The 10,845-nt window shown below is 39.0% G+C and overlaps 1 protein-coding gene across 2 annotated transcripts; it reads left to right on the top strand.

The window, feature by feature from the left end:
• On the top strand, window positions 1-8,846 carry LOC141802746 (H-2 class I histocompatibility antigen, L-D alpha chain-like). Of its 2 annotated transcripts, XM_074686455.1 has the most exons (10): window positions 1-172; window positions 1,440-1,712; window positions 1,800-2,090; window positions 2,182-2,466; window positions 2,829-2,960; window positions 3,488-3,574; window positions 3,773-3,829; window positions 4,146-4,208; window positions 6,433-6,468; window positions 6,585-8,846. In XM_074686455.1, the coding sequence occupies exons 1-10, from the start codon at window positions 118-120 to the stop codon at window positions 6,644-6,646; spliced, it is 1,341 nt and encodes a 446-aa protein (XP_074542556.1). In that variant the 5' UTR covers window positions 1-117; the 3' UTR covers window positions 6,647-8,846. The 2 variants fall into 2 exon arrangements, with proteins under 2 accessions (XP_074542556.1, XP_074542557.1); XM_074686456.1 differs by lacking the exon at window positions 4,146-4,208.
• Window positions 8,847-10,845: the final 1,999 nt, after the last annotated feature.

The raw sequence follows: 10,845 nt of genomic DNA, 5'->3' as shown, positions 1-10,845 counted from the left end.
AGAAGAAGGAAGTAGCAGTCAGTCACTCCTGAGGCTGGGACGGTAAACAAACGAAGGACACAAGTCGGTGGAAATCCGAGGTTTTGAGCAGTGGAGGGAGTCAGGTTTGGAGTAAAAATGTTTCTCATCACCGTGCTGGTCCTTTTGGGGACTGGTTTGACAGTTAACAGTGGTAAGTTTGATTTTTTTTTGTCACGTTAAAGTTGCTTTGTTAAAATCGAAAGTAAAAACGAAGAAGTTGTGACGTCTTTTAAAATTAGCGTGTTTGTTTGCAAATTTAAGACTTTGCCAAAGAGTGTAGAAGCTTTACCAAGGAAATATTAACGTTTTTATCGAAAATGTGCTTTACAAACGAAAACGAGTCATTGACGTGGGATATGTCGATGTTAAACTTTGGCCCGATCATGAGACAAAATGGCGGAAGGCAAGAATAACAGCAGGTAGTTTCCTTCCGTCTTAACATAAACCTGCTTATGTGAAACTTACTAATTAAGACTAAATGTAAAGCGAAGCTGATCTAACTTTAAATATTTTGATCAATTGTTTTTGTAAAATGGTATTAAAGTAAAACGTAAGAATTTAAAGTCCTAACTTCATTCTGGTTTAACAATAATAAAAAAGAATTCGCTGTCAAATCTGCAACTGACTCGTTAACATGTTTCATTTACATTTTCACCATTTTATAAAGAATCCAATACATATCTGTGGTTGAAATCTTCTGTTTTATCATTATTTTTGGTTATTTTATAAACATAGAGTTGATCAGATTGCTATATCAATTCAGATATGAGTGAATTGTTTAGTAAAGGTTTTAAATATTTAACTTAAAAAAGATGTTAAATTAACTGTTAACACTAACAATGTGATTTATTTTTGACAACAGTGTTAAAGTAGATCTGTTTTAGGAATAATAACACATGTTTTCGAAATATTCAGTAATTAAATTGAAAAATATACTTATTTCATAATATTAGGAAGCCTGATTTTCATAGAATAATGAAGGTATCATTGGTATAAACAGTGTTGCTCAGGCTGAACTAACTGTTTATTACTTACTGAACTTTGGCTCCATGCGGCAAATCACCCAGAACCAGACTGACGACATTGTTGAGATATCTCTGACGTGAAGGGCTCATAAACAAATCAATTACAAAGAAGTGTTTATCTCCTCTCTTGTTTTTTTTGTCCTCTGTGAATTCTGAAAGGCAAGATAAAAAAAAAAAAAAAAAAGAAGAAAAAATTTTTCAAAGCCCAATGTGAAATCTTCATGTTGGAAACCAAAAGTAAAACCTGTCATGTGTGAGAAGCTGAAAGTAGTAAATGTTTGTTGCTGCGTGGGAATGTGTTTATTGTTGTATTGATTATCATGCAGGGGTAGGCTCGATTCAGGAGTTCCTCTGTCCTGTTGTCAAACATCTGTCTTTCTCTCTTCTACCCAGAGAGGCACAGCCTCACGTACATCTACACAGCCTTCTCCAAACCTCTCCAGCTCCCTGGCATCCATGAATTTACTGCCATGGGTCTGCTGGATAACAAGATGATCGACTACTATGACAGCACTTTGAAGAAGAAAGTCCCCAAAGAAGACTGGATGGCTAACAGACTGTCTGCAGACTATTGGGAGAAAGGCACACAGTCCCGGCAGAGCAAGCAGCAGTGGTTCAAAGTCAACATCGACATCCTGATGACCAGGATGAGGCAGAACGACACAGGTAAGAACCATGAGCATTCAGCCAACGATGAAATCAACTGTTACAGAAGAAACCAGAGCTTCATCCTGATCTCACCTCTGCTTTCAGACATCCACACTCTGCAGTGGATGCACGGCTGTGAGGGTGATGAGCATCCAGATGGTAGCATCTCGTTTCACAGCGGCATGGACAGGTACAGCTACGACGGAGAAGACTTCCTGTCCTTCGATGATTCACATGAAGTCTGGGTTGCACCGATTCAGGCAGCAGAACCAACCAAGAGGAAGTGGGACAACGTCCAGGTCCTTAAAGAGTACACCAAAGGCTACCTGGAGAAGGAGTGTATGGAGTGGCTGAGGAAGTTTGTGGAATATGGAAACGGGCAGCTTAAAGCAGCCAGTACGTAAGACGTAAACTTCCTGTTTTCATTCCCAGGTCGTATTTGTAACCTGATCCAAAGAAACTAACTCAACTGTTTCTCTCTTTGCAGAGAAACCAGAGGTTTACGTGTTTGCCAAGAACACCAACGTTAAGAAAAACGTGGTTTTGACGTGCCTGGCCACAGGTTTCCTCCCAAAAAACATCGACATGGTGATTAAAAGGAACTACCGCGTTCTGACACCAGAGGACGGATTGACATCCACAGGCTCTGTACCAAACCACGATGACACCTACCAGAGGAGAGACCGAATCGAGGTTTTGCGTGAAGAAATGGTGACGTACACCTGTGAAGTGTCTCACAAAGCATCAGGTTACGATATCACCAAGACCTGGGGTAAGAAACCGCTGAAACACGTTCAATTCACGCGTCAGATCACATGAACACCCAAAGACGTGTAGCCAGTTCTGTTTGTCAGGGCAGTTCTCGATACTTGGGACCAAGTTACCAACACACCAAATAACCTGACCGCTCAATGTCTTTCCAACCAGTTTGATAAAAAATCACCATATTTGTTTCCTCCTGTAAGAACCTGCATCTACTCACGTCTTTATATCAACTCTACAAGTAATTCACCCACAGGAAAGACTTTGTTAGCGTCTGCTGTGAACACAACATAACACTGACAGTTAAACTTTCAAACATAGAAATGCTGCTGGAAGTGATCTGAGAGTAAAATGAGTGTTTTTCTGTTTTAGATAAGATACTTCCTCCTGAAGAAGACTCTAAAAACCTTGGACTGATCGTTGTTGGAGCAATCGGGGGTGTTGTGGCTACTGTCGTCATTGTGGTGTCGGTGCTGTGCGCCCTGTCGTGGTTTGGCATTATCGGTGAGTGACTCTCTAAAATATCTTCTTTTGGTATTGTTGCGTGTTTTGTTGACGAATTTTCCTCAGAGAACATGTAAACACACATGAAGAGGTGTGAGGATAATACCTGAACCAGGAAAGAACATTTCACCAACATGGATGATTTAAAATCATCCGTATGTAAGAAAAGAAATGATGATTCGTTCTTTTATTGTTTTATACCGGTTATAAAGCCTGAACGTCTCACTCACCAGAATGATCCATCTGTATTAAACTGTTGGATAAGAGGTCCAAAGGTCTGTTGTTATTATTTTATGATGGACTCTTGGATCTGTCCAGAGGTCTCAGTGGATCATCCGATGTTAATCTTTAGCTCGTACTGAGCATTGATCTGAGATCTCCTGATTCTCTTCCTGCTTCTTCATCACAGAGTAACACTAACAAACAGAAACAAAGAAGAGCTCAGTGCAGGTTTAAACCATCACGTTGATCCCATCCATAGGTCCATTGATTGATATCAGTCTGTTTATTCTCTCTGTTACCAACAGGTGGTACGAAGTGCCCAAGAGATGGACAAGAGAGTGAAAACTCTAGTCTCAGATCTTCATCAGACGTTCATCTCAACATGCCTCCCAGTAAGTGTTCTAACTTTTCTTAATACTTCAAGTGAAATGTTTTAAACTGGAACAATGTGAGTGTAGCTATGAACATATATATAATTAACTAATGATATTTATCCAAATCACAGTCTGATGAACTGTTGCTGAAACGTCCACATGAATCAGGAGGTGCCAGGAGCTGTTTTTAATGTTTCCTCTTCCTGTTTGCTTTAGTTTTAGAGGCTGATAACAGCAGGAACTCAAGAGATGAGGGTAAACCTCCCATGAAAGGTGAGTAAATTGGAGACTGAGGTGAAACATGTATTGATCTCTAGCACGCGCTGCTTCTCAATGAGCTGTGCTGAGCCCCTCCCCCATCCAAAACAACACTCAGACAAGCTCCGCCCCATACTGTGACAAAGCACGCCTCAACCCTTAAGTCCAGTTCGTGTGGCCAGCGTGACCTTAAGTGTGCTGTGCTCAGACATGAGTCACTGAAATTTATCGAAATCAAAGTCTGATGAACTGTCACTGAAACATCCACATGAATCAGGAGGTGCCAGGAGCTGGCGTTAATGTTTCCTCTTCCTGTTTGCTTTTGTTTTAGGGGCTGATGAAGGGGCTGATAACAGCAGCAACTCAAGCGCTGAGGTTAAACCTCTCATGAAAGGTGAGTAACTTGTCTAAGGGCGTATTCAAACCAGGAAAGTCCATAGCTCATTTGTTTGGTCCGGACCAAAATACAATATATCTTTTTTGGTTTGGTGCGGTTCCTTTTCACATTGCAATTTTCGCAAGAGTCCCAGGATTTGACAACAAACCCACGTGTGTGCAAAGATCGTTCAATCATTGGACAAAACGGTCTGGGGCGGGGTAACGCGGTGAATTACAGAAGTAAACAATTATGGAGCTCCAGTGAGCTGCACTCGTGCTTGTAATGATTTTTTTATGCATTTTTATGTGTTTATTTTATTGCATACTTTTTATGTTGGCGTCTGCCCACATTGTTCCCCTACTCATGTTTGGCGATGTAATGCTAACCACAGACTGTGATGCTAACCATACAAAATGTCCCATAATTCCTGTGGCTACGGAAGCCTGTTGCGTTCAAAAAGGTGTGTGGTTTCAGAATTGGTTCGAACTACAGTGCGGTCACTGGTGAGGCCTCGGTCCGATTGTTGCACCAGAGTTCACTGGTTTGTTTTCAGACCAGCCCAAAAGGTCCGCACCGCAGACTTTTTTGTTTAGTCCAAACTAAACAGCTCTGGTGTGAAAGCGCCCTAAAAAAAATAAATAAATGAGATTAAAGTCAGCTCCAAGTTAAAGAGGAGGGATTCAAAGCCAGGGAGCAGCTTCAGACGTTCAAGATAAAAACCACCAGACCAGACCAGATCGGCCCGCCCCGGCCAGGCCAGGTCTGTAGGATTAAAATTGAGGGCAGGAGGGCGATTTACAAATGTAGTTAGAAATGAAGTTGATGAGAAATATAGGTAAGATTTTAACATTACTCCAGATAACAGAAAAATGAGGGTTTCCCTCACACTGGGGCATTTTTTTGGCAAAACAGTACATTTTTTTGGTAAAATACTACCTTTGGAAGAAGCAGGAGAAGTCAGGGAACGTTGTAATGTATTTTTTATTTTTCTGCTGTGAAGATTTTGGAAGTTATGACAATTCGTTCAAGAATGCTGCAACCTGTCATCAGGAACCTCTCTCACTCTAGCTGAAGAAGTTCCACACTCTAGGAGCTGAGGTTTCAGGGCAAAAACCAAAAAGTTTATGTTGCTTAAATAGTAAAATCTCAAAAACTGTAATAGATATCAAAAAAGTAAAGTCATACTCATAGAGCTGAAAGATCAGTGAACATTTTAAAGCAAAAATGATGCCTGTAAGTGGAAGTATGCCAAAGTCTTAGCATCTCAAAGGTAGTGGAAATTTTGGGAAGAGAGAGCGAGAGAGTCCGAGGTTCCCCATTCATTCCTTATGAGAGATTTTTCGCCATTTTTCGTGAATAAGTCGGCCAAAATTTGGTGAAATGATGAAAAAAGTCATAGCACACCATTCCCGACCAAGCCGCACATTTTGATGTATAATTTGTGGGGGTTCTCAAAGACCTAGGTGGAGAAGCGAGCCAAAATTTTGGCCATAAGATGATGAAGGAAAAAAAAAAAACTAGGCGAAACGGAAGAGCTCGCTATGGTGGCGAGGGGCTTGTTCGGCGCTGGAGCCCCTAATAAACTTTATTTATATAGCATTTTTCGAAACAAAGTTACAAAGCGATTTATATCATAAAAGCAACTAGTAAAAAGAAATAGAAGAGAAGAAGTGAAAGAGAGGTAAAAGAGAAATGTGAGGAAAAATATTAAAATATATAAAAGACTAAGAACCACAACCAATAAAAGAAAGGAAAACATCTGTAAAAATAAAAACATTAAGGATTAAAACAATTAAAACAACAAAGGATAAAAAATCTAAAAGGATTTAAAATACTGCCCATGATAGTGTCTGTTAAAACTAAATTAAAATAAAATACAATTGGCGTGTAAGATCTGTGACACCTGCTGCAGGCTGAGAACAGGTCAGGATGCTGTGAATCCCACTTACACTTGTCTCTTTGGTCATTTTGGTGGCCCCAACCATACCTACCATAACGTGCAAAGTCATTTTCCTTTTTGTTAGAATTGATGTCATTAAATTGGTTTTGTTCAGGAACAGGTATCAAAGTGGAGGTATCAGTACCTGTATTGAACATTTGAAATTGATTCCATGTTTGGGGTAAAGTCAAAATGTTGTGTTTTTTTTCTTTTAAATAATTCAGTGTCAGAGTTGCAGCCAGCTCAGATTTGTTTGCGTCGGTGTTTCATGAAGGATAATGAAACTTGTTTTTCTGACAGATGGATCTCACCACGGCAGTGACTCTGGCGTTTCCTGTGAGTACCTCTGTTGGCTGATTAATGACGCCTTTTTTATGATGCCAGTTACACATTTATGAGAAGTAGCAGAAGCAGACAGGCTGTTTTGTTATAATATTTTCTGTATATTTCAGCCGGTGAGGAAAGAAATGGAGGAACTCCTGAGTCCCAGAGTCTGATGGGGAGTCAAGAGTGAAATCTGAACTGTTTCCTCTCCTGAAGCAGTTTTACTGATGAAAGATGACTTTGCCACGGTAGAAATTCAAAAGGGAGAATCCATCAATTAATCAAAATGAAATCCCTGTCTGAGCCACTTCGAACAGTCAGAGTACTTTGTCGATACAGGATCAGGAAGTAGTTCCCCTGCTCGTCTGAATCTGATAAAACAACGTGAGCAGGCTTCAAAGATCCTCGCTCTAAATGACCCAAGTTAATCAACCTGTGAGAGAAATCAGACAAAAACATGAATCCAGAGGGCGACACTTAGAAAAAAACTTCCTGTTCCTTAAAAATCTACAACCAGTATCTAAACAACTCCATCTTGAATTTTTGATGTAGTCATCGCAGTGTTGTCCTCAAAACTCTCGCTAGTTGAGTTGCAGAAATGTGGGTAGGTATTAAGACTTTTGAATCAAGTGCTTTTATTTTATCAGATTTTAGCAGCTAAAAATCTTTTAATTAATCTACTGATGGAAAAGTCAGTTTTACAGATTTCTGAGCCGATGACGAAACAGAGGAACGCTCTTTAACCTTATGTTCATGTTCAGCTGTCAGGTCTCTGAATTATCCTCAACAGACACGCTGTAGACGACAATGACCAATAAATTTAGTTGTAATCACTTTTAAAAGTTTGGGACATACGGCTTGAGCAGTAGTCAGCGGGTGGTCGGCCCTGGTTTGGAGCCACGGCCTCCTTCCTGTCACTTATTTCTAAAAGTACAAATAATAAAGGAAGAAACAAGTTGAAGAAAGAGGAGTTGAGGGGTGTAGCTCCCTCTAGCGGCTAATAATCACTGTTAGAAACCATTATTATGGTTATTTATTATTAAACAGTTCTCTTTGATTGAGCTGCAAGATTCAAACACATTTTTAGTGTAAACTCGTTTAAAGCAGCTCAAAATGTTTCAGACAGAAGCAAACAGATGAACACGAGTTCAAAAACTGAAAGATTGAAAAAAAAGAAAAAGAAAATGATGGCAGTTAAAACTAAAACATGAGAGTTAATGAAAACCACTGATACTAGGTTAAAAGAAAAGATTTCAAAGACAAGGTAATTCAGGTTTTTATCTACTAAAGATTAAAAATATAAGTAGTGGTGTGCCGATCAATCTAAACTATATATATATATGGATGCCAACATTGGGATCAGTTGGGATTGATACTTAAGTTTCACTTTCTCTTCTCTGGTACAAATTTAATCACACAAACACAATAAACCTCGCTTTGAAAATTGGAAATGTATTTTTTGAAGCCTGTTCTAGATAATCTGAGTTTAATTCAATTCTACAATCTCCACTTTGTTCTCAGTTTTTTAACACAGAAAATACTTGTAGATAAAAGTATCGTCTGCGTAAAGAAGTAAACATGCTAGCTTTGTCGCTGTAATTAAAGACGAGCGCTTCAAAGTTTTTAACAGCTGTGAGGAACATATTTCACGGACTTTCCATGAATGATTTTTGCGCCTGTTTGATCACACATTCTGTCAAACATCAAAACACACACAGGTCACATCACTGACGGTGTTCAGAGAAAATTTAGTGATTTTTTTCCAACCTTTTGGGTTTTTTTCTTCAAAATTTGATACAACAAAATAAAAATGCGTAGGTTATAAATCTGGAAACCGCACAGCCTGAGCTGTCAAGGCAAAACCACATTTTCTGAATACACTGGAACAGTTTGAGAAATGAATTAACGTCAGGTTTTAATCCTAATTATTAGAGGAAGTGTTTTGATCGATTTAGTGTGACACACTGTGTTAACACCTTTTCCCTCTTTAGCCTCACGCTTTATTTTATGTCTGAGCAGATATGATGTAATGTTAATGTAACTTGCAGTTTTTTAAAGGCTGGTGAAAAACTTGTACCATGTTTGCCTCGTGTGTTGGGAGAAGAAATGTGATGTTTGTTGTTTGACTTTGTTATTAAATACCTCTGCTTCTTAACTTTCAACCTCTGGGTGAATTAAATCTGCCTTAAATTGTCCAATTATCAGCACATGATGGATTTTTTGGTCCCAGTTGTATCTTGTCTTTTGACTAAAAATTTCAAATTAACTTTTCCTTAAGCTCTTGTAACACCATGTGCCAAAGATTAGAGAAATACGCAAAAACAAGTTGTTTTGAGTTTATTGAAGTTTTATTTCTTTATTTTTGTTGTAATTATGCAGGAAATGGCTTAAATAACATTTTAAGACTAAATAAAGTTTTTAAAAAAAAACAAATTGTGCATGTTGGGTTTTTTTCTATTGTATTTTTTTGTAATAACTCATGTTTAATGATGCTATGAGGTGGATCTGTTTAAATGTGACTGCAGTGCCACCTTCTGGCCTGGAGTCTTATGCACACTGTCGGGAAGATGTGACTTTTGACACGGCGTGTGTCGGTTTTGTAAATGATCAGATTGAAACAATTTTTTTTGTTAACAACAACTTTTCCCCAGATCCAGCTCCATGAGGTAAGGTATTTATCAACAGTTAGGTAGAGCTACGCTTTGAAACCTGACAACAAGCTAACTTTGTCAGTTTGTAGCGTAGCTTAGCAGCTGCTATATTTCTCTCTCCTCACAGCCTGGTGCTCTGAGACGTGTCTGTAACGTGTAACGTTAGTGAATCCTGGTTCTGTCCTACCAGAGCTCATCTACCAACTCCAACCTCACCAAGCAGAGCTAACGTAACCTGGCTCTTCATTTTATTGATAGACTCTCAAGTTTGAACAGACCACTGCAGAATAACTGCTGACTGTGGGTTGGAGACAACATCAGCACAGATTAACCTGTGGTTTTAGCCTTTGGCTTTTGATTTAGCCTTTAGCTTGTGTTTTAACCTTAATTTTGTGAGTTAGCCTTTAGCTCCTGTTTAAGCATTTAGCCTGTGTTTTAGCCTTGAGATTGTGATTTAACTTACCCTCGTGCTTTAGCCTTTAGCTAGTGTGTTAGCCTTTAGCTAGTGTGTTAGCCTCTCTCTCCTGTTTATCTTTCTTTTTGATATGTGGTTTTCTCTGCTAAACTTCGTCAGCTAGCGTGGTGCGACGCCGGCTGTGAGTTTTCTTTCCAACAGCTACAGGGCACCAACCAGTCACATGACCTAAGCTGGGTCTCTGATTGGTCAGTCAGAAACTCCCTCCCTACAGTGTGTCCTGATAGTGAAATCATTGTTTCAGACTCAAACTTTTTATGAACCAGGCTTTAAAAATGTTTTTAATGCTGTAAAAGTCTGTTTTCATGACTCCGGGTTCTAGATGAACCGCAACTTTTAGCTCTTCAGCGTAGGCTTCATTTTCACTGACCGGATGTTGCCCTTTGAGAAAAACACAGATCTCTCTTCCCTCCACTTAACTTCATCAGCTGACGTGGTGTTGTCATAGAGACCCAGACGTGCTGTAAATCAGTCCAGTCCTGCCCGACCAGCTCAGGAAGCTAAGAAGTAGCATTTAGGAATAACCTATAGTGGAACTGACAATCTCATTTTAAAGTGTGGGTTAGGATCAGGCAGAAACTTTGTACCAGAACATTATTTAAAATAAATTTCAGTGAGGCTGTAAGTAATGACCTTAAATTAAAGAGTGTTTTTCTCTGTGACTGTTTTCCACGTTCAGGACATAAAGCTGATGAAATGTAGCCTACTCTTAAAACATGATGATAAAACTTATAAACTTAGTTAAACTTTACTGACAAAGTGCTTCAGATGTAGAATAAACACTAGTAATGAAGCATAATTACAGAAAAACAGGAACCAAGCGATAGAAATCAGTATTTCCTCTGCCTCCTGATGACCAGTAACTGTCTGCGCAACCTGTTTTGCTGTAATCTGCCTAGCAACAGGTTCTGATTGGTGGAGCTCGAGCTGTACAGTTTGCACACGGTTCAGCAATGTGGTAAACTTAACTTTATACCATGTATTGGAAAAAGTGTTGTGCTTTTATTGATTATTTCTATGAAATACCTTTTATGTTATAACTCAATCATTTTTTAATATATGTGTCAGTTTTTAGTCTGCCATGAGGTCCAGATATGAAGTTTTTTCAAGTTAGCAGGTGTTAAACTTTTAAAGAGTAGTCAAATATATCAGCATGAGAAATTTATCACACACAGAGAAGAGCACTTTGTCTTGATGATCTTTAGTTGATGATCTTTAGTTAAAAAAAATTAGTGTTGCCCTGAACGCATCATCAACCCAACT

Source organism: Halichoeres trimaculatus, unplaced genomic scaffold (assembly GCF_033239565.1).
Source record: "Halichoeres trimaculatus isolate MK-OKI-2021-1 unplaced genomic scaffold, fHalTri1.1 fHalTri1_scaffold_14, whole genome shotgun sequence".
Classification (NCBI taxonomy): Eukaryota; Metazoa; Chordata; class Actinopteri; order Labriformes; family Labridae; genus Halichoeres; species Halichoeres trimaculatus.
This window is presented reverse-complemented; position numbering and strand designations above follow the sequence as displayed.

What these genes read in the sequence shown, in the direction of transcription:
- LOC141802746 (XM_074686455.1), top strand. Translation starts at nt 118, where the DNA reads ATGTTTCTCATCACCGTGCTGGTCCTTTTGGGGACTGGTTTGACAGTT. An exon ending in TGGTTTGACAGTTAACAGTG is followed by an intron (nt 173 to 1,439) that starts GTAAGTTTGATT and finishes TCTTCTACCCAG; the next exon opens with AGAGGCACAGCCTCACGTAC. An exon ending in GGTTAAACCTCTCATGAAAG is followed by an intron (nt 4,209 to 6,432) that starts GTGAGTAACTTG and finishes TTTTTCTGACAG; the next exon opens with ATGGATCTCACCACGGCAGT.